The sequence below is a fragment of the Schistocerca serialis genome, chromosome 6, assembly GCF_023864345.2.
Source record: "Schistocerca serialis cubense isolate TAMUIC-IGC-003099 chromosome 6, iqSchSeri2.2, whole genome shotgun sequence".
Classification (NCBI taxonomy): domain Eukaryota; kingdom Metazoa; phylum Arthropoda; class Insecta; order Orthoptera; family Acrididae; genus Schistocerca; species Schistocerca serialis.
In genome coordinates this window covers 548,510,817-548,535,207 of record NC_064643.1, presented here as the reverse complement: position 1 = coordinate 548,535,207, position 24,391 = coordinate 548,510,817, and the positions used below count along the sequence as shown (strand labels likewise).

At 39.3% G+C, this 24,391-nt stretch overlaps 1 protein-coding gene across 1 annotated transcript in view; it reads left to right on the top strand.

Annotated features, from left to right (window-relative positions):
• Nucleotides 1-16,930, top strand: part of LOC126483913 (pachytene checkpoint protein 2 homolog) — a 30,956-nt gene extending 14,026 nt beyond the window's left edge. Inside the window, exons 4-9 of the mRNA XM_050107186.1 lie at nt 15,123-15,350; nt 15,452-15,645; nt 15,734-15,887; nt 15,965-16,092; nt 16,279-16,504; nt 16,733-16,930. Coding sequence (XP_049963143.1) covers nt 15,123-15,350; nt 15,452-15,645; nt 15,734-15,887; nt 15,965-16,092; nt 16,279-16,477 — 903 coding nt within the window. The 3' untranslated portion in view covers nt 16,478-16,504; nt 16,733-16,930. The remainder of the gene's footprint in view (nt 1-15,122; nt 15,351-15,451; nt 15,646-15,733; nt 15,888-15,964; nt 16,093-16,278; nt 16,505-16,732) is intronic.
• The last annotated feature ends 7,461 nt before the right edge of the window (nt 16,931-24,391 follow it).

Sequence of the window (24,391 nt, the reverse complement as noted above, 5' to 3'; positions counted from 1 at the left end):
GCCCTGGACTGAATTCCTTTCTGCATATAACTCAAAACAAGACGCTTCAGTTTGTGTATTTCCAAGCACTGGACGGAATACATTTTTGCTTAGAACGATGGGAACAGCCATAATGATACAATTTCCACCATAATCTCTTTTTCACAATTTCATGACTGAAGCCCTTTCTGCATGGAGCGATTCAATTAGGCAAAGAGACAAGGCACAACAGAAATTATGAGAAACATATGAGCTACTAAAGTTAACTGACAAAAGAAGAAAACATAAAAATACAGCGAAAGGAGGCAAAAATATAAACAGATGTCTAAAAAAATTAAGGGGACATGAAGTGCAATATAGCATAGCAGGAATGGTTAGAGAAATGGAAAACTGTTGAAGTATGCATGATTAGGGAAACACACATGCCATCTGTAGAAATGTTACAGAAACCTTGGAAGTAGGAGGAGGAGGACCTACGTGAGCATCAAGAATTGAAGTGGTACGTCAGTACTAAGGAAAGATTGGGAGAGGGAAGGAATGTATAGAGGGGTTAAGCCAGAAGATTCGAGACAATATTATAGAAGGGAGAAGAAGTAGATGAGAGGGATGATTAGATACTGTGAGAAGACTTCGCAAAGAGTGCTGAAAGACCTAAGTCGAAACGAGGCATGTGGGGCAGACAACATACCCTTTGATTTATTAAGAACTTTGGGGGAACAAACCATGTCCAGATTATTGGTACATAAGATGTATGGGGCATGAGAAATATCCTGATTCTTGGAAGAATGTATTACTGTCAGTTCCAAAGAAATTGGGTGCTAATTGGTGTGATTATTTCTGAACTGTTGGTTTAATATGTCATGGTTTCCAGATTCTGACATGAATTATGTGCAGAAGCATTGAAAAACTACAGAATCAAACAGTGAGGAATAATAGTTTAGGTTTATGAGGAGTGTAGGAATACGCGTGTCAATACTGGCTGTACGACTTACCTTAGGAGATAGAGTGAAGAACGGTGAAACAGCATTTATAGATTTCGAGAAACTTTTGACATTGTTAACTCAGATATACTCTCTGAAATTGTAAACATGGCAGGGATAAAATACCAGAGCACAAGATGAGAAACCAGATTGCAGTTACAAAAGTCAAAGTGCACAAAAGGGAAGCAGTGACTAAGAAAGAAGTGAGACAGCATCGTAACCTGTCTCCTGTATTACTCAATCTCTGTATAGTGTAAAGGTAACTGAGAAGAAATCAAGAAAAGGAATTTGAGTTGAGTGAGAAAAAATAAAAATTTGAGTTACCAATGGCAGTGTAATGGCAGACATGGCAAAGTACTTTGAAAATAAGTTGAATTGAATGTATAGTGTATTGATCAGCAGTATAAAGTGAATATCAACAGAAGCAAAGAAACAGTAATGGAATCTGGCTGAATTAAATCACAAGTGTTGAATTTGTATATACTTCTATATACACTGGTGTACTGGTGCACCACACAGAAGTGTAAGTCTGTTACATGGCGAATGCTATGTCGCATCAGGACCTGAGTGTACATAAACGTCTATGATAAATGCACAGATCCAAAACAAATAGTTAAAAGATAAAAAATAAAAGACAAGTTGTCACATACAAAAATACTGTCTACACAAATAAAATTATGATGAAGATAGAACTTTATAATGCTCATTCAAGTTGAAAACCTGAAACATGTCTTAGCATAAATACAGCATATAAATGTGACTGGCTGCTGTATTTCTTCAAATAACTTATTTTTAATGATGTAAAATGAAAAGATTTGCTCTATTTGTTTTAGAGACTGCATATTATGTTTATTTCCCCCCAGATTTTCACCTATAGATACCCTGAATACTTCAAAAGTGTGTGCTCTACTTACCAGTAGATCCAGAACTAGATATATCTTTATCCAACTTGCACTTTTCTCATATGACATTCTGCATGTAGATACAGTAATTCTTGATTTCCAAAAAGCATTTCACTTCTATGCTTACAAATCACTTGTGTAATCTGTCGTAGAATATTGCTCAGGTGTGTGGGACATACACACCATATGGAACATAAAATGCTTAGAATTGTCTGGTCAATATTATTGAGAAAACCTGTGAGGACAACATCCTGCAGTGGCAGAAAATTATCACTGCAAAATGTCACACGCATCACTGTTTTTTGCACACACGCTTATCACAGTTGCACCAGCATGGTAACAAGAGCACATGGCTGGTACAGTCTCAGGGACCACAGTACTTCATCTTCAGTTTCTCCACTACAAACACAATGTTCGAAGTAATTATGTTATCCACGCAGACTCAAGGAGGCTGAAATCTCTTGCACAATCTCCATTGTCAACCCGGAATTGGAAGAACTTGTCCAGGCACACTTAGGGAGGAGTAAGTGACTTGCACAACCTCCACTGAAACCTAGAATTTGAAGAGCTACAGTCATTGCTGTAGAACTGCCATAACGAACAATATTCCATTGGTACGTCTTTCATAAGCTGTGGTAGTGAACCTAGTGCTACAGTAAATTGTATAAAGCTATCCAGCATACTCTGTCCACTGAGTTTTGCGTTTGCATGTTAACAAAGGCCATCTTGAATGTGTGTCCAGAATAAAGGAAACAAATTTGCAAGGGAAGTAGATACTGTAATGAATTGTCATGCAAAACTTATAATTCCGTGCACATGTGCTTTATTCAGAATCCTTATCTGATGTACATCACTAAAGTTCTGGTGTCATTTAGCCAGTTGCTTAAACAAGTAAACAGTTGATCACCAGTCTGGTATTGCATATCAGTCTTGAATATAGAGGTGTCAAAATTGGTCACAGGTTTGTTTGATCCATGGGAGAGTGACACAGAGGTGTTGAAGAAACTGAAATGATTGACTTGTGAAGATAAACTTACACTACTCTGTGAAAGCATACTTATAAAAGATCAAAAAATGGTTTTAAATATAGTCTCTAGAAATATACTATAGCCCCCTGCTTATCGCACCTGTACATATCATGAGAACCACATTACATTAATTCCAGTGCGCATGGAGGCATTTAAACAATCACCCTATCACTGGTGTTATTCATTCTATATGTTGAGCAAGTGTAGAGAAAACTAAGGAGAAATTTTGGAAGGGTATTAAAATTCAGGGGGAGGAGACAGAAGTTTAATTTTTGCCATTGGCTTTTTAATTCTGTCAGAGAAGGCAAAGGACAGGAAAGATCAGTTGAACAGAGTGGAAAAGAGAGTATAAGGTAAATGTAAAGGTAAAAAAGAGTGAGTTAGTGGAATGTAGTCAAATTAACTCAGGCCATATTGACTGAAGTGGTTTAGGAAATGAGCTGGAAGTAGTAGATAAGTTTTCCAATTTGAGCAACAAAGTACCTGATAATGCCAGAAGTAAAGAGACTATTAAGTGTTGACTGGCAATAGTAAGAAAAATGTTCGTGGAAAAGAGAAATATTTTAATGGCAAATAACTTACAGATATAAGTGTTACGAAATATTGGTTCGGAGCGTGGTGCTGAACGGAAGTGGAACTTACACATTGACACTGCAAACAAGAAGAGAAATGAAGCTTTCAAACTGTGATGCTGCAGAAGAAAGCTGAAGAGTAAATGGGTAAGTTGAATAAATAATGAAGGGGTCCCGAATTGTTCAGAGGAGAGAAGAAATTTGAGCGACTTGACTACTTTTAGTAAAATGAAAACCTTGTTCCACACCACTGTAGTACATCATTTGAGGGGCGTAAAATAAAACAGCACAGGCTAAAGATGAAGTGGAGTGCTATGTGGTTACGTGTGTTTGGCAGCAGCTGAAATGATGCAGTTGTTTCAAGTCAGCCCAGATGACTTCTTTAACCATCTGCATTCACTTTATACAGGTGCAACATTTCCATAGCTGCCAGAAAAAAATATTGGTCAATACTCCAATTTATTAAAAGGCTGTGCTATTATGTTTTGGTTTATCTAGAGGCACGATACAGTCCTGTTATTTGGGGATTTCACAGCATACCAGGGCAGTGAACATGTATCTGCAATTTGAAGCAAGTTTTTCGTATATACATGCTCAGATTGTCCCACAATATAGCTGCTTACTTGCCTGTTTTGCAATGCAACTTGTGTAGCATAATTTGGTTATTATTTGTGATGTCTTGTTGTGTCATTAACGTTGATTGCATGAGCTGCCCAGGTGAAAAGATACTGTTGCACTTTCTCCGCACAGCCTTCTACCTTTTGGCTCTGTGTCTTTAGTGCGCACAAACTTGTGTTTGATGAGAGTGAAGACCCACTGTCTTCAAGTTTACATGGTGGGTGAATAGTCAACATTGCCTCAGTATACCAATAAATTGCTTACCATTGACTTTCAGTGAAAACGTATATTTTGCGATTGTTTGTTGGTCTTCTCAAATTATGTGTCCTTACCACCATACATAGCTTTTCCCCGTGTTCTCGGTGATAAATTTCACTCCTTACCACTTCTGAATTTTATTATTGGTTACATAATCATGATGCGTCAGACAAGGTATATTCTGAAGCATTTTGATTTCTGTTACAGCAAGTCATTGCCGTGCTGCTTTTGTCGAGGTCCAACATTCTGCTCCGTAAAGGTCAGTTGGGTGGATTGAAGATCAGTATATTTTCAACTTGAGTCAGTATGAGATAATCTTAGGACAAAGCGCAACAATCATTGCCCACAATTTAACTCACATATTGCTAATGTGATTTGTGGTTTCAGGAATGAGTGAGCTGCTGGCTGTGATTTTTTGAGCTATGTTAGTTGAAGATCAAGCAGAGAGCAATCTTCAGCAGATATGTTTGCTGTTGATCTTGATGTTGTCAGTATTATTTGCATTCGTCAACAGGTGTTCACAGTTCATTATACTGAGGTGTGCTCCATACTGTTCAAGGCAGTTTTTCCATACTTGGACTTACCACTGAAGTTTGTGACTGACTTCAGCAGTCAGAACAATATTGTTAGCACACAGCAGTGTCAAAGATGCTAGTTTCTGAATATCTCTGGTGACTGTGTTCAGTATTATAATGAAGAGACCATCTCAGAGGAAAAACTACATGAGAGCATATGGAATTAGGTAAAAAGCCTTTTTTAGGTGGAGACTTCTAACATTGATTCTCAATAAGCAAGTGATCTGAATGGGTAATATTGATGATTCCACAGATTTTCACAAAACCACACTGATGGGTGGTAACAGTGAGAACCATGTGTACTCCACTGTCTATGATGACCTCTAAGAAAATCACTGTATAGTGGGTGTACAAGAATATAGTTTGAGCATTCAGCTGTTTTCTCCTTTTGTTTCCAAATTGGGCCATTAATGCTGTATGTCCATTTGGCTGCTGTCTTCTTCTCTTCAGTGATGTTATTGAGGAAATGTGACAGCCATTCAGCTGCCTTCCAGTGTATTGTTCTCCACAGTTCTTCTGGCAGCCCAGTTGCCTGCAAAAATTTCATCTGCCCTTGGGCTTTTAGAATTTCAGGTTAGATGTTTAGCATGATATTGGGGCTTTCATAGATCTCCCTTTTATGGGCTTATTTGGCTGGTGCAACTGCCTTCTTTCCATCATGCCTGGCATTACAGTTGATGTTTCGGTTTCTGGTTGTAAACAATTTCAACAACAGTGCAATTTTATGCAAACTTTGATAGCTGCATCTGGATGCATCCAAGATCTGACTCGAGGAGCACAAGTGCGATGCTCATTATGAACCAAATCTTTGATAATGCAAGATGAGTGAGTGCAATGCTCATCATTTTCTCTGAATTCTTAATATAATTGATCACTGAGTTTTGCCACTGCACTCAACAAAAACACAGTCGCACTGAGAACAACAAATTAAGTGTACAAGAGGTTATATTAATTAGTAGTGGGTTGTCTAGCCATCAAAAAATATAACAGTGAGGGACATTGAGATCTAAGACAACAGTTACTTATTTTTTTCTAATAATTAATATAAATCACAGTGAAGTGAACAGAAAGGTTCTCTAAAACTCGAACTACTAAATGAATATAACACTCTGGGGAGATACCTGTTTGGAGAAAAAAATGACAAACTCTGCTCATCTGGGCAGCTCATGAAATCAAAATTAATGATGCAACAAGATGCCAGAAATTATAACCAAATTCAGCAACACAAGTTGTGTGGCAAAGTAGCAAGTAAGGAGCTGTTCAGAATGTGGATCACACTTCTGCAATTTGTGACACTTACATTTCTCCAAATTGGCTATTGTGTGCCAATCAGCATGATACAGTGGCCGGAGATTACTCCCTGTCATTGACAGCCTGTGTGTGTGTGTGTGTGTGTGTGTGTGTGTGTGTGTGTGTGTGTGTGTGTGTGTGTGTCATTTGATAATAAACATGTGCAAATGTTTCACATCACCCACTCTGTAGTGGTATGAAACACCACAGTACCTGTGCTTTGTATTGAAAGCATTATAGTATGGGGTATCATGTGAAATTTGTGACTAGAGGATTTCTTGGTCCAGAGAAAGTAGCATGTTGTATGGAGTGGAATTTACAGCTGCAGAAGTAACTTCTTAAGTTCTCCTCCCTGCGGGCCCGGGGCTTAGAATAGGCCCGAGGTATTCCTGCCTGTTGTAAGAGGTGACTAAAAGGAGTCTCACACCTTTTGACCTTTATGTTATGTGAGGGTTTGACCTCCATTTTTCAAAATTTTCCCGAAGATGTAGCCAATTGGGGAAGTGTGCCTTACATGGGGCATCGTGTACATCATCAATTGAGATCCTTAGCCCACTTTTTTGTCTTGGCATTGCAGTCCCACTCATCTTCCTTGGGCGAGGACACCTTCCTGGGTGTGTTTCCCTGCACCCACTATGCAGTTTCGTTTTCTGCGCCGACCATGACCGTGGAATTCTTTGCACCTCATATTCAGCACAGTAGCCAGTCCGTTGTGGTGGGGCCATCATGTACCTTGTTGATTGTACCCCTGACTATGCAGGGATCGCTCTGCTGATGCCTGTGCCGTTAACTCCCCATGTATGCCAAGGAATAGATACCAGCCATCCTGGGGCATCGGGACTCCCTGCAATGGCCATACTGCCAGGTGGCCTTTGCTGCGGCTGGGTTTCGCCCGTGGGGAGTGCCACTGGTCAGAATGAGTGCCATCAGGGTAGATGACGCATACCGTGTCATCACTTGCTGGTGAGCAAATGCCAGCAATCTCTAAGCATTCCAAGTCTCAGTATAATGCAAGGAAGTATGATCCTAAATCGTTCCCCTCCCTGGCCACACCATGGGAGTAATGCCAAGCTAAGTAAGGCAGCGAACCTTATTCACCCCAGTACCTCATATGTTTTGAGAGCTGATGAGGTCTCCTTTGTCTCGAAGTCTCAGTTTTTTGTAAAGGACAAGTTTGGGGAGGTGGAGGGCTTGTCCAAAATGTGGTCAAGGTCAGTCTTGATAAAAACGGCATCCTCTGTCCAGTCATGGGCATTACTCGCTTGTGACAATTGGGGATGTTTCCATTACCATCATCTCTCATAAGAGCTTAAATATGGTCCAGGGTATTATATTCCACAGGGACCTTCTTTTGCAGTCTGTCAACAAGCTGCGCGCCAACTTATTGTGACGAGGAGTTCATTTCGTCCGACGCGTCCATTGGGGTCCGAGCGATAATAAGGTTGCCACCAGTGCCCTCATCTTGGTCTTAGAGGGTGACACATTACCCGAGAAGGTCAAGGTGATGGTCTGCCACTGTGATGTCAAGCCATATATCCCTCCCCCAATGCGGTGCTTTGAGTGCTGGAAGTTCGGCCACATGTCTTCCTGCTGTACCTCCAGATTGTGGACGTCCATCCCATCCCAATATTCCATGTGCCCCACCTCCCATCCATGTCAGCTGTGGAGAGCATCATCCCCCTTGCTCACCAGACTGCAGGATTTTATAGCAAGAAAGGAATATTCAAGGAATGCAAGACCTAGACTGAGGCTAAGAGGAAATTTGGGCACCTACATCCAGTGGCTATGACCTCCTATGCTGCTGCTATGAGAACACGTGTAACCCCTTCAGTTCTGTGAGTTCTGTCTGAGGATGAGGTGAATATTCTGGGATCCATTGAGGACCTAGATCTCGCCCGACTCTCAGACACATTGGACATAGCCTATTCAGGAAATTAGTTTGTGGCAGCAGGTGACCCTGAGGCCTCATTGAGTGTTTCATGCCTTCCCAGTGTCACAATCAGTTCATCCTCCAGTGGAATTGCGGAGGTTTTTTCCACCACCTGGCTGAGCTATGGCAACTGTTAAACTTTACACCTGCTTTCTGCATTGCCCTCCAGGAAACCTGGTTCCCGGCAATGCCAACCCCTGTCCTTCGCGGCTACAGGGGATATTACAAGAACCATAGCGAATATAATGAAGTGTCAGGTGGAGTTTGCGTTTATATCCTGAACTCAGTATGTAGTGAACCTGTGGCCCTTCAGACTCCTCTTGAAGCTGTGGATGTCTGGATACGGATGATACAGGAAATAACTGTCTGCAATGTATATCTCCCTCCAGATGGTGCGGTACCCCTGAACATATTGGCTGCACTGACTGATCAACTCCCTAAACCTTTTTCTACTATTGGGAGATTTTAACACCTGTAACCCCCTGTGGGGTAGCGCCATGCTTACTGACTGTGGCAGAGATGTCGAAAATTTACTGTCGCAACTCGACCTCTTCCTTTTAAATACATTTCAGTGTGACTCATGTTACTTGGCCTTTGATTTATCAATTTGCGGCCTAGGACTTCTCCCATCTATCCACTGGAGAGCACATGACGACCTGTGTGGTAGTGACCACTTCCCCATCTTCCTGTCACTCCCCCGGTGTCATGCCCTCGTTCACCTACCCAGATGGGTTTTAAACAAGGCAGGTTGGAAAGCCTTCACCCCTGCTGTCACTGTTGAATCTCCCTCACACGGTGCCATCGATGTTGTGATTGAGCAGGTCACTACAGTGATCGCTTGTGATGTGGAAAACGGGATTCCTCGTTCTCTAGGGTGCCACCAGCGAAAGATAGTCCCTTGGTGGTCGCCGGAAGCCACTGAGGCACTGAAGGAGTGTCGGAGAGCTCTACGGCGACATAACCGGCACCCTTCCCTAGGGCACCTAATAGCCTTTAAGCGCTCCATGCCGTCATTCACCTGCTTATAAAATGACGGAAACAGGAGTGTTGGGAGAGGTACATGTTGACCATTGGGTGCCATGCGTCACCTTCCCAAGTCTGGATGAAGATCAGGCATCTTTTTGGGTACCAGACATCGACAGGTGACCCTGGCATTAACATCAATAGCACGCTCTCTACCGATGCAGACATGATTGGCAAGCACTTTGCTGAGCACTATGCTCGAGCCTCTGCATCAGAGTTTCGTATCCTCAAACTTCAGATGGAAAGGAAAGTCCTTTCGTTCACTACACGCCACAGTGAATCCTATAACACCCCATTTACAGTGTGGAAGCTCCTCAGCGCCCTTGCACATTGCACCGACACAGCTCCTGGGATGGATCAGATCCACACACAGATGATTAAACATCTCTCATCTGCCTACAATCGATATCTTCTCATCATCTTCATCCGATCTGGTGCGATGGCATCTTTCCACCACAATGGCAGGAGAGCACCATCATTCCGGTGCTAAAACCTGGTAAATAACCGCTTGATGTGGGTAGCGATCGGCTCATCAGCCTCACCAACATTCTCTGTAAGATGCTGGAATGTATGGTGTGTCGGCAGTTGGAATGGGTCCTGGAGTCACGTGTTCTACTGGCTCCATGTGAGGGCGGCTTCTGCCAGGGTCGCTCTGCCACTGATAATCTTGTCCCCTCGATTCTGCCATCCGAACAGCCTTTTCCAGATGCCAACACCAAGTTGCCATCTTTCTTGACTTTCCTAAAGCATATGACATGACCTGGCACCATCATATCCATGCCACATTGTATGAGTGGGGTCTCTGGGGCCTGAGTTCTGTATTGAGTGTATCTCTATTTTTAGTGGCCATTAACGGCCTAGCAGCAGCTGTAGGACTGTTGGTCTCCCCTTCTCTGTATGCAGATGACATGTGCATTTCATATTGCTCCTCCAGTAGTGGTGTTGCTGAGCGGTGCCTACAGGGAACCATTCACAAGGCGCAGTCATGGGCTCTAGCCCAGGCTTTCAATTTCCAGCCACGAAGTTGTGTTTCATGCATTTCTGTCAGTGTCGCACCGTTCATCCAGAGCCAGACATTATCTTAATGACGATCCACCCACTGTAGTGGAGACATATCGATTCTTAGGACTGGTTTTTGATGCCCGATTGACTTGGCTACCTACCTTCATCAGCTTAAGCGGAAGTGCTGGCAGCACCTCAATGCCCTCCACTGCCTGAGCACCACTAACTGAGGTACAGATCGCTCTACACTGCTGCAGCTCTACAGAGCCCTTGTTCAATCTCGCCTTGACTATTGGAGTCTGGTTTACAGTTTGGCAGAACCCTCAGCGGTGCATTTACTCAACCGGTGCACCACTGTGGCGTTCGCCAAGCGACGGGAGCTTTTGGAAAGAGTCCGGTGACCAGTGTCCTGGTGGAGGCCGGATTCCTTCCACTGAGGGTCCAACGTGCACAACTGCGTGCCAGTTATGTTGCTCACGTTTGTAGTTCTCCTGAGCATCTGATTTACCGTCTCCTTTTCTCACCTGTGGCAGTTCATCTCTGCATCAGTGGCCCAGGTCAGGGCTCATGATTGCGGTTCGCGTGCAATCCCTTCTGCCCAAACTGGAGTCCATCCCTTTACCATCTCTACTTGAGGTCCATTCCCATACACCTCCATGGTGTACACTTTGGCAGAAGCTTCGTCTGGACCTTTTGCATGGCCCTAAGGACTCCGTTAACTCCGCTGTCACTTCCTCTTGATTCTTGACATGTTCCCGTGTTCTGAAGTTGTTTACACCAACAGGTCAATGGCTGATGGTCGCATATGCTTTGCGTGTGTTCATGGAGGACATATTGAACAGCACTCCATGCCAGATGGCTGCAGTGTTTTCGCTGCAGAGCTGGCAGCCATATCTCGTGCTCTTGAGCACAACCGCACATGCCCTGGCGAGTCATTTTTCCAGTGTACTGACTCCTTGAGCAGCCTACAAGCTATCGACCAGTGCTACCCTCTCCATCCTTTGGTAGCATCCATTCAGGAGTCCGGCTATGCCCTGGAATGGTCCCGTTGTTCAGTGGTGTTTATGTGGACCCCAAGACATGTCAGAATCCCATGCAACAAACTTGCCGACACGCTGACCAAACAGGCTACATTGAAACCGCTTCTGGAGGTGGGTATCTCTGAAACTGACCTGCATTCTGTCTTAAACCGCAAGGTTTTTCGGCTTTGGGAGACGGAGTGGCATAACAGTATGTACAACAAACTGCATGTCATTAAGGAGACTGCGAATGTGTGGAAGTCTTCCCTGTGATCTTCTCGCAGGAATTCAGTTGTATTTTGTTGGCTCCGCATTGACCGTGCATGGCTCACACATTGTTAGCTCCTCTGTTGCAGGGACCCAGCTCAGTGTCGCCGTGGTTCCCAAATGACAGTCATCCATCTCTTGCTGGGCTGCCCACTTTTAGCTGCTTTGCAGTGGACTTTTAACTTTCTCAGGACCCTACCATCAGTGTTGGGCGACAATGCCGTAACAGCAGCTTTAGTTTTGCATTTTATTCGTGAGGGTGGGTTTTATCATTTGATCTGAGTTTTAGTGCATGTCATTTGTCCCTCTGTGTACTCCACCCTAAAAGTCACCCTAGGACTTTTAGGGTGGAGATTTTAATGTGGTGCAGAGTGGCTGGCTTCTCCTTTTTTATTCTCATGGTCAGCCAGCCATGGTAATCTGCTTTTTTGTTATTAATCTCTTCTCCTTGTTTCTTGCGTCTTTCTTGTCCTGTTTTGTCCATTGTAATGTTTGTTGTCCTTCTGGCGTTCTTCTGGTTCTTCCTTTCTCCTGTTACCGTGGCATACTTCTTCTTTGTTTTCTTCTTTTTCTTGGGTAATTGTTCTACTGCGAACAAGGGACCGACAACCTCACAGCTTGGTTCCTTTCTCCCCCTTTTATACCAACCAACCATCTTAACTTCTGGTGTGCTCCAGAGAAATGTGTTGGGACCCTTGCTGTTCTTGTTGAATATTAATAATCTCACAGACAGTATTAATAGTAACATCAGAAGTTTCCCAGATGATGCAGTTAATTATAATTAGGTATTGCCTGAAAAAAAGCTGCTCACACATTGCCACAAGTTGATAAGATTTCAGAATGCAGCAATGATTGGCAACATGCTGTAAATTTTCAGAAATGTAAAATTGTCTCTTCACAAAACGAGAAACAGTAGTGTCCTGCAATAACAGCATCAATGAGTCACAGTCAGTTAACTCATACAAATACCTTTGTGTGACAATGTGTAAGGATATGAAATGGAATATTCATATAGTCTCTTTTTATAGGTAAAGCAGGTGTCAGTTAGATTCATTGGTAGATAGTAGGAAAAAAAATCTGTCTACAAAGGAGATAGCTTATAAAAACACTTATGTGAATCATTCTGGAGTACTGCAAGGCGTGACTGACACCAATTAGGACTAACAAAGAGTATAGAAAGTATGGCAGCTTGAATAGTCACAAATGTGTTTGATCAGTAGGAGAGCACCACAGAGATTTCGGGAAAACTGAACTGAACTGGCAGGAACTTGAAGATTGACACAGATTAACTGGTGAAAACATACTTTTAAAGTATCAAAAACCAAATTTGAGGAATCTGGAAATGTATACAACCACCTCTGTATAACTTGTGTAGAGGATTGAGAGAGGATTAAACTACTTACAAAGTGCACAGAGACATTTAAGCAATCATTCTTCCTGTCCTAATAATTGGCGCAATGGGAACCACCTTATGCTATACACTTCAGTGGTTTGCAGAGTATAGATGTAGGTTGTCAAGGCTTGATTGGTGTCAGGAGGGTGTAAACAATAATCTTGAATAGTTCATTTTGAAACATATATAGTCCTGTAGCAAGATCTGAGAGATGGTGAGAGCTCTTTTGGATGTTGCAATTTGGCATGATTGGTGTGTGAAACAGTTTGATGTAAATACTGCATTTGTCACCAGTATTTTGGAGGAAATGTACATCCGTCGGCCATTGGGCTTTCTAATGGTGCAGGACATGTATGTAACTTGCTGAAAAAAATATGGTTTGAAGCAAGCTTCAAACTGATGTTACAAATGTTTCGTTGAATTTCTCAGTGAATTTAATTAGTTGGAGAGCTGTGCTGATCTGTTTCTGTTTGTTTTACAGTGTAAACATAGTACTGCTTTTTCATATTGATGACTTCTTGTGGGCTGTGCTGATTCACATAGTAAATTTATTTGACAGTTGGCTAATTGTTTTCAGGTTACTGTAGATGCTGCTGCTGTTGATTTTGATTTTTACTACATGAGATTATAATGAAGAAGTTTGACAAATTTATTCAGATACATCATTTTGCATAGACGAAGTGAATTTTACAGGAATATAACATGAAGGACACAAAATTGTTAGCTTGAACCAGGGTGGATAGTTGGCGAATCACCTCATTCCATTTATTGCTGAACTGTATTGAGAGTTTTCTTACATGTTGTTAATGTTGCTTAGAGAATCCAGTATTCAGTGATACTGATGCAGAATGTATTGCTGAAATGAATACTTAGATGTGTTATATTAACAATTGTAGATGAACATAAGTCTGATGGTAGAGTAGATACAAATATCGAAATTTCAAGTGACACTAATCATACTGAAGACAAGTACATGAGATAGTCAACACGTGGCGTTATTCTCAAGTCTAGGTGGTCAGCTTAGGTGGAAAATTAAGGCAGATTAATGTGTTTGTGTTGCTCTCTCTTCAATGGAAGTTGAGTATGTGACTACAGACTTTACTTCCAGATCACTTAGATTTGAAAGAAGTTACAATTGTTTAAACGTTAGTTCCTAACTGAAATTACGTGAAGTGCCCAAGTTTATTAACGAATCAAGATTTTGTGAGAAATCTAAACACACAGACATACAGTATCATTATATTCATAGAAACTAAAGCAGTTTTTGATTGCCTGTTTCTTTATTTAATGCAGTCAGTTTAGTTAAATACAGAAATCTGTGATCAAAGACAGTTTTAGTTTCTATGAGTTATTAAACATTGGTTTCCTGAAATCTTACAGTTGATTATGTCATCCCTCATCATCATTGTATTCATTGACTAGTTGAGGATAACGAGATTAGAATGTGTTAAACACCAACCAGGATACAGACATCTGATGTTCTTACAAAAGGGTTAAAATTTTTGAAGTCTCGTTTGATGATGAAACTTGTTGACATTGTGTCAGCTTCATGAGAGAAAACATTGCTGGAGAGAGTGAAAGTATTTGTTTGTTCATTAATAGTTTTTGAACATGTGGCAATGTTACTGTGTCTTAATAACCTTTGAACATTTGAACTAGTGATACCGAAAGTCTTCGGTGCAGTTATAGCTATGTTGTTGGTGTCAAATGATCATTGTGCCAAATCACAGTGTGGATTACTGTCATGCTTTTAATGAGTAAAATTCCAGTTTAACTTCACATTCTATAAAACAGCAGCTAGGATGATCAAGTCATGCAAACACCTGTGAGTAGCAACCTGCAGAACTGTGAAGTGGAATAATCACATAATCTCAGTTTTAGGTAAACCAAATGAAAATCCTTTTTGTACCTTAATATGCTTTGCATGTCCATGTCCACATGCCTTTGCTTGGGTGCAGGTCTTCTTTTATCCTAGCAAAGATGCTTTGTGATGAATTATATAATTGCATGTACTTATTTTGCGTCACTAAATGCAGCTTAATGGAAAGTCAGTATTTTTATCCACCTAGAGCAGCTGACCTTTCTTTTCTTTTCCACTCTTCGTTTTCATGCAAGAAGGGAGAAAATACTTTTATGATTTTCTGTACTTGAAGTGTACTATGGAACTGGAAACATTCCATAATGTCCAGGAAGCTGTAAACCATGTTATCCATTTATTGGAAATCAACTTGTTATGAAAAGTGTTAAATTATTTATGTGTTGTTGTTTTCCATTTTTGTGTTACAGTTACTGAATTTTGTGGAAACAACTTTACTGTTCTCTGACAGTGGAGTAGATATGAACATAATTAAATGGAATCGTGTAGTTTTACTACATGGCCCTCCTGGTACAGGAAAAACTTCATTGTGTAAAGCTCTTGCACAAAAGTTGGCCATTCGACTGGGGCATCGATATACGCATGGAGAATTTATTGAAATCAACAGCCACAGCTTATTTTCTAAGTGGTTTTCAGAGGTATTGATTTTATGTGTATTCATGGGCATTGTTGGTTTTTATTAGCTTACTAAGAAAAAGAAGAAACTGTTCAATATTGTACATTTAGAGATCATTTACAGAGTGGTAAACTGGTGACCAAGATGTTCTCCAAGATTCAAGAATATATTGAAAATCCTAATGCCCTTGTTTGTGTGTTGATTGATGAGGTGGAAAGCTTAACACATGCTAGGAAATCTGCTCTTGCAGGTACTGAGCCTTCTGACTCTATTCGAGTAGTCAATGCCGTTCTGACACAGATTGATCAGATACAAAGGTAAATTGACTCATTGATATCAGGTGTATGTTTATGGGTCTTCCTTAACATTCCTTTTCATGTACTCTTTTTTTTTTAATCACAACAGGTATCGCAATGTATTAGTTTTAGCAACATCCAATGTGACTGGGGCAATAGACACAGCATTTGTGGACCGTGCTGACATAAAACAGTACATTGGGCCGCCTTCACCATTTGCAATATATAAAATATTTTTATCGTGTATTGAAGAACTTCAAAGGGTAATTTATTTGAAGTATATCTGTCTGCTTTTTACATAAATTCATGTTCTTTTTTTTTAATTGCCTTCTTGTTTTAGACTGGCATCATTACATCCAATGACAGCCTTATGAACCTGAAGTTGCTTCAGTTGTCCTCATCAGAATCTACAGAAGGCACAAAAAATAATCTCACTAAAAACAGTTTGTTCCTGCTTAACATAGCCAGGTTTGAAAATTAAAGTGTAACTGAATTTTGTTAATAGTACATCCTATGAAAAACACCTCTGTAAAATTCTATTACAAACAAATTATTTCATATTAGAAACTGGCATGTCTCTTTGTAATTCAACTATCTTATGTGCACTCCAGTAAATTGTGGATAATTGACATTTTGGCTTATTCATTTCTCCAGGAAAAGTGAAGGTCTAAGTGGAAGGTCACTCAGAAAAATTCCATTTTTAGCACATTCGTACTATATTCAGAAACAAACAACGTCATTGGAAGAATTCCTTGAAGCAATGGAAAAAACTGTATTGAAACAGTTACAGGACCAAAAATTTTCCTTTGGAGGAGTACCACATAAAAATAGTGGTTGCAAATGTGTTGGATGATGAAACCACACTGTTTCCCTTTTTTAGGTGAGCACTAACAAGACCTTTTTTACTTTTCTTTATTGCAATAAAGCACATTTGTCAAATGTGCTAATAACTGCTGCTAATATTTTGATTATGAGGTAGACTGTAAATATATTAAAAGCAGGAGAAAATAAATTTAAAAAAATTGTTTTAAGAATTTGTACAAATAGTGATTTGCTTGTTCATAATTTATCCACGGATAACTAATAAATTATCTTGCTTTCCTTGCAGGTACTTATGCACCATTTCTTGGTAGATAACATTGTGAAATATAAGCTTGCAGTAAAATGAGATTTTTACTGTTCGCAGCATACGCATATGAGCTACAAATGGTGAAGTGAAGTGTGTGTTAAATTGTGACAAAGTGTAATATTTTTACATGTAAGATCTAAATATTGTACATCTAGTGAAGTCTGTTGTATAAGTAAATTAAAGAGACAAACGTTTTTTTTCTAAAAAAGGGAAGAAATTTTACTGGAGACCATTGGATAAGACTTAGAATTTTAATGTCTTCCATTTGAAATTGGTAAATTGCTTGAATGAGAGCTACTGAAAAATACTGAGTTGTGAAATGTGAATATGTAATGTCTTTGACATTGCTAGAGACCTGTGCTAACTGTTTAATTGAGGCTACTATAATTTTTAACTTTGCTTCTTCACGCAGTGGGCTCTAAATATTTCTCAGTTACATGTTACACACAAATGTCATTTAACTATGGGGATGAGCTTCTTCTTCACAAAATTTTTGTCAAACTTCACACTAATACATATCTCTCTTCCCTTCTCTGGTCTCTGACTGTGTATCTATCTAGCTAGCTAGCTGCCTATCTCCAACTGTGCTTATTTAAGTTATATGCACTTCGTCCAACTTGTCTACCTGTGCAGGAGACACAGTGAACTCTCCCCTGGTTATGTACAATAAAACTTGCTAGAATGGAATTGTGTGGGATTAAAATAACTTTCCAAATTGGGTTCAACTAGGGAGAAATCCAAACAAGATCACTGTTGACTGTTTAGCCTTCGTAGATGACATGGCATTGATTACAAATTCACTAGACAATGCCCAAGAACAAATAAGAGAACTACAAAAACAAGCAGCCAAAGTAGGACTACAAATATCCTATGAAAAAACAAAATTTATGACAAACATCTGTGATGCTCCTCAAAATATTGCAGTTGACAACAACACAATACACAAAACAGATTCCTTTAAATACCTAGGAGAGTGGATTACATACAATGCCAAAGAAAAGATAGCTATAGAAACTAGAGTGTACAAAATGGAAAGAGTGTTTCATATGACCAAAAACGTTTATAATAAAATATCCTTGTCCTGGAACAGGAAATTAAGACACTACCAAACAGTGGCCTGACTTGAAGCTCTTTATGCGGCAGAAACACTTAAACTAACAAGAAATGGAGATCTTGAGAAACTAGAGAAGGTCGAAAGAAGATTTTTAAGGAAAATACTGGGAGCTAAAAGAAACGATAATGCTGAATACAGGTTAAGACCAAACAGAGAGCTATATCTGAAAACAGAGAAACTAACTGATGTAATGAGGAAGAGGAGACTACAGTTTTTTGGACATATATTCAGAATGAATAACAACAGACTAACCAAGCGGATATTCACATTACTCAATAGCTACAAATCCAAGCCAGCAAGGTTCATAGAGACTGAAAAGGACATTGAAAATGCTGGAGTTACAATAGACACAGTAGAAAACAGAACACATTTCAGAAATGCAGAATTTCAGGAGAGAAAGAAAATAACTAGACGAAAGTGGACTCAAGAAGAAAGGGAACAACACTCTAAAAGGATGAAGGAAATTTGGAAACTGAAGAAATCTAATACATTGGAGAGTAGCCAAAGTTGATTCATCGTACCCTCCAAATGGGTTATTCGAAAGAAAAAAAAAAAATTGGGTAAGTTGCCAGAATACACAAAACTCACTAGGCTATATAAAATTTGGCACAGATCATGGACAAAAGCAAAAATTTGTAATTGTGCGCACATTTACTTAACTTCACTCCTGCACGTTAGATGTTTATTCACTGTGTATTGTAGAATAAAACACTAGACTCGTACATTGGTTGATAAATAATATGGGATTTCTGTGTTTTTATTCATTGTTGTACATACATAAATACATACATATTATTTCCATGTTTGTTTGTGTTATATTTCACATTTTTTGCTACATACTGTATTCTACGGTTTATAAGATGCACTTTAATTTCTAATTTTTTTAAAAGTAATTTCACCATTTTTATTACTATATAACAAAGCCAGACTAACAAAATTCCCCTGTTTATAAAACTGAACTAACCTTTAAAATCACTGATAATCATAATCAGAAATTTCTTCTTCTTCTTCTTCCTCCTCCTCCTCTTCCTCTTCGTGAAAAATCATCATTGTCCTCTTCGTACATAAGATGGTCTTCACTACTATCAAGAGCATTACTTATGCCGCACTTCTTGAAAGATTTAACAATAATGTTTTCTCTCACTCTAGATTGAGACATCAAGAGGTTGCAATTTTGAAGTAAGTCCTCCCACAATAACGGCAAGCTCTGTTTTCAATAAAGCATTTTTTCTTCTCTTCCACACACTGTTAATCCATAATTTCATACCAGCGTCATCCATCCGACTCTTGTCGTGTACGCGAACACCGTGGTATTTCAGATGGTTTTGGCATTGTGTTGTACTTGAAGATGATCATTGGACTAAGTTTAGTACTATCAGCACAACATGAAAGGACAATAGTGTAGTTCTTTTTTTTTTTCTGTGCACTTGTGTTTATAGTTACAGCATTTGCGCCTTTCATGTTAACAATTCTGTTACTCGCCACATCAATTGTCAGAGGAGTTTTACATCTACATCTTCATCTACATGTATACTCTGCAAATCACATTCAAGTGCCTGGCAGAGGGTTCATCGAACCACCTTCACAATTCTATATTATTCCAATCTATAGTGCGTGGAAAGAACGAACACTTGTATCTTTCCGTACGAGCTCTGAATTCTCTTATTTTATTGTGGTGATCGTTTCTCCGTATGTAAGTCGGTCTCGACAAAATATTTTTGCATTTGGAGGAGAAAGTTGGTGATTGGAATTTTGTGAAAAGATTCCATCGCAATGAAAAACGCCTTTCTTTTAATGATGTCCAGCCCAAATCCTGTATCATTTCAGTGACACGTTCTCCTATATTTCCCGATAATACAAAACGTGCTGCCCTTCTTTGAACTTTTTTGATGTACTCAGTCAGTCCTATCTGGTTAGGACCCACACCACAGAGCAGTATTCTAAAAGACAACGACCAAGCGTAGTGTTGGCAGACTCCTTAGTAGATCTGTTACATTTTCTAAGTGTCGCTGGCTGGGGTGGCCGAGCAGTTCTAGGCGCTTCAGTCCAGAACCGCACGACTGCTGCTATCACAGGTTCGAATCCTGCCTCGGGCGTGGGTGTGTATGATGTCCTTATGTTAGTTAGGTTTAAGTAGTTCTAAGTTCTAGGGGACTGATGACTTTCAGATGATAAGTCCCGTAGTGCTCAGAGCCATTTGAACCATTTTTCTAAGTGTCCACAACATTTTCTTTGTGTTCCTTCAAATTTAAGTTGTTCATTATTGTAATTCTTAGGTATTTTGTTAAATTTACGGCCTTTATATTTGACTGCTTTATCGTATAGCTGAAGTTTAACGGATTCCTTTCAGCACTGATGTGGATAATGTCACACTTTTAGTTATTTAGGGTAATTGCCAATATTCACGCCCTACAGATATCTCTTCTAAATCATTTTGCAGTTGTTCTGATCTTCTGATAACTTTATTAGTCGATAAACGACAACGTCATCTGCAAACAACCTTAGGCAGCTGCTCAGATTGTCTCCCAAATCGTTTATGTAGATAAGGAACAGCAAAGGGCATATAACACTACCTTGAGGAACACTAGAAATAACTTCTATTTTACTCGATGACTTTCCATCAATTACTTTGAACTGTGATCTCTCTGACAGGAAGTCATTACTCCAGTCACATAACTGAGACAATATTCCATAAGCACACAGTTTCACTGTAAGCCCCTTGTGTGGTACAGTGTCAAAAGCCTTCTGGAGATCCAGAAATACAGAATCGATCTGAAATCCCTTGTCAATAGCGCTCAACACTTCGTTTGGATAAATCACAAGAATGATGTTTTCTAAACCCATGTTGACTGTGTGTCAATAGACCGTTTTCTTCTAGGTAATTCTTAATGTTTGAACACAGTATATGTTCCAGAATCCTGCTGCATATCGACATTAATGATACGAGCCTGTAATTTAGTAGATTACTCCTACTCCATTGAGCCTGTAATTTAGTAGATTACTCCTACTCCCTTTCTTGAATATTGGTGTGACCTGTGCAACTTTCCATTCTTTGGGTACGGATCTTTCATTGAGCGAATGGTTGTGTATGATTGTTAAGTATGGAGCTAATGCATCAGCATACTCTGAAAGGAACCTAATTGGTATACAGTCTGGATCAGAAGACTTGCTTTTATTAAGTGATTTGGTTGTTTCACTACTCCAAGGATATTTACTTCTATGTTACTCATGTTGGCAGCCGTTCTTGGTTCAGATTCTGGAATATTTACTTAGTCTTCTTTTGTGAAGGCATTTCGGAAGGCTGTGTTTAGTAACTCTGCTTTGGCAGCACTGTCTTCGATAGTATCTCCATTACTATCGCACAGAGAAGGCATTGATTGTTTCTTGTTGATAACATACTTCACATACGGCCAGAATCTCTCTGGGTTTTCTGCCAGGCTTCGAGATGAAGTTTTGTTGTAGAAACTATTATAAGCATCTTGCATTGAAGTGCGCGCTAAATTTCGAGCTTCTGTAGATCACCAATCTTGGGGATTTTGCGTCTGTTTAAATTTGGCATGTTTGTTTCATTGTTTCCGCAAGTGTTCTGACCCGTTTTGTGTATCAAGGAGGACCAGTTCTGCCGTTAATTTATTTGGTATAAACCCCTCAATTGCTGCTGATACTACTTCTCTGAATTCGAGCCACATCTGACCTACACTTACCGTATATCATTACTTCGGAAGGAGTGGAGATTGTATCTCAGCAAAGTGTCAAGTGGATTTTTGTCTGCTTTTTTTTAATAGGTATATTTTTCCTTTATTTTGGAGGATTTGGGGGTTACATTATTTAAGCTTGCTATGACAACCCTGTGTTCACTAATCCCTGTATCCGTTTTGATACTCGTTATTAACTCAGGATTGTTTGTTGCTAAGAGGTCAAGTGTGTTTTCACAACTGTTTACTATTCGCGTGGGCTCATGAAATAACTGCTTGAAATAAATTTCGTCCATATTTGCTATTCGGCTTAGTTCTTCGCTGGTTTGCCTTTGATATTGAATAACAAAGTGGTGGAGAGAGAATATTTTTCTCTTCATACTCGTGGCATTTTCTGAGATTTTGGTTTTATTTCGCATGACACTTATAAACCTGTAGCACCATCCAACTCCACCCATGAAGTCTGTTAAGCTCCACTGTAACGTTAGCTTACGAGCATTATTTGAATCATTTTTGTATTAATTCCAGTGCCATTTTGACAGTGTCCTTGAATCTATTTCAGTACGTCATCATGTAGTTTCGGCCATTTAGCAATCAGTTGTCTGTCTGTCCATTTAGTCTTCCTCAGTTTTTTCAGTTCTTCTTTACTAGCCCACCAATCGCAAATGGTTTTTTCTGTCAGTGGAGGACCAAAATGCTACTCAGCATCTCTGTTTCCATGTTCTTCTGCACATGTTTTAATTTATAGCCTGCATCGTATGAATGCCTTTTATTTTTTTCCATAATGAATCTAGCTACTAACAAAAATTCTGTACTGTTACCAATAACACAAATCACTTTCAATTCAAGTTCATTGGCGCCATAGACTGCAGTGATGCATCGTAGGCTGGACAGCATTCTGGGTTTGTGGTGGCAGAGCGGGAAGGAGACAATGTTAGCAAACTTGTGAATCCCTGCAAGTCATGTTCATCACATCGGTGTAATGCTGCTGCCAGTGATACGTGATATGTCATTTATTCATCTCATTATGTACAATTTTCAAATTCATTGATTTGATGTATAGGAGACTTGTCAAGGTTTACAAAAGAAACTTTTTTCACTTTTTATGTGAAATACAAAAGTTTACATTATATTTTACATTTCTAAATTACAGCTACACATGTACATCAAATAATACATGTAATACAATACCTGTGTCCAGACTGTGAAGCTGTCCTCAATTAATTCATCGACAGAATAGTAACACTTTTCCATCAAAAGAGCAAAGAGCAATCTTTTCAGTGAACCAAGCTCCATTTTAAATATATTACTGTCTTTTATTTTATTGAAATTTTTTTTAAACCCATATACTCTGGCATTTAGGCATAAAGTTTTAAATTATGTGTTGGAAGTTTGAAGTTCTCTCTGTGGTGAGTGCTGTAGTTGTGGTCAAAACGGATAGTGCTAGTGTATGTTGATTTTTATATAGGAACACCACCTTCTCATATATGTAAAGTGAGGGGACATATAGTATTTTTAAACTTTTTAACAGTGGTCGACAGGATTCCCCCTTTTTTTTCCCCAACACATATTTCTAATCACTTTCTTTTGTAATATTAGTAGCCTAGTGACATTTGCTGAATTTCCCCAGAAAATTATGCCATAACGAGGAGTAACTGACTCAAAGTAGCAGTGATAAACTATCTTTCTGGTATCCATGTTTGTGGCACCTGACAAAATACACATTGCAAATGCTAAGTTGTTCAGTTTATTTGCTAAGTAATCTATGTGTACCTTCCAATTTAAATTTTTGTCAAGATTTAGGCCTAAGAACTTCATGTGGTTTGATCTGTGATATACTGGTCATTGCAAGTTATCTTTATTTCAGTCCTTTCTACTGATTTAGCTTCAAATTGCATCATTTTGGTTTTAGTTACATTTAGTTTTAGTCCATTTTGATAGAACCATGATTCAAGTTTTTCTAAAGTATTTTTGGCTTTTTCTGGAATATTTTCAGATACCTCATTTTCAATTAGAGCTGATGTGTCATCAGCAAATAAGACTGAATGAACATCAATAGCAAGTGGTAGGTTATTTATGTAAAAAAGAAACAGATAGGGACCCAATATCAAACCTTGTGGGACTCCTTGGGGAACTGTTTTCCAGTCTGATGAATAATTGGTTCCATTTGAAGTTAAAATTACTCTTTGTTTCCTACCTGACGGGTAAGAGCTAAACCATTTTAAAGCAGTGTCCCTGATTACGTACATCTGTACTTTGTGGAGGAATAATGCATGGTTCACGGAATCGAAAGCTTTAGTTAGATCACAAAATATTCCTGTGACCTTTCTACCTTTATCTAACGTGGAGCATATTTTTTGGATAAACTCATTTATAGCATTCACGGTGCTTTTACCCTGTTGGAATCCGTACTGGTTTTTAAAAATTTATATCATTTACAGTAAGAAATTTATTAATTTGTTTTGCTGCAATCTTTTCAAACACTTTAGAGTAATTCCCCATAGCTTCTGTCGATCCTTTCTTGAATAAAGGTTTGATCTCAGCATATTTCAATTCAGTTGAATCCAGTGTTGCCTGATAGAGATAGGTTTCCTGCAGCATTGAAAATATGGCCATTTTTAAGACGGTCAGGAATTTTAAATCAAGCACTAGACATTTTTATATTAATTTCAAGTATAAGACGCACCTGAATTTTGGAGGCAATTTTTTGAAGAAAAAAATGTGTCTTATAATCTGTTAATCTTATAACCTGTTTTTCTACTCAGTTTTTTGCACAATACAATAGTTCCAACAGCTTGGGAGATTTTTTGTGTGCTGGAAATTGCATAA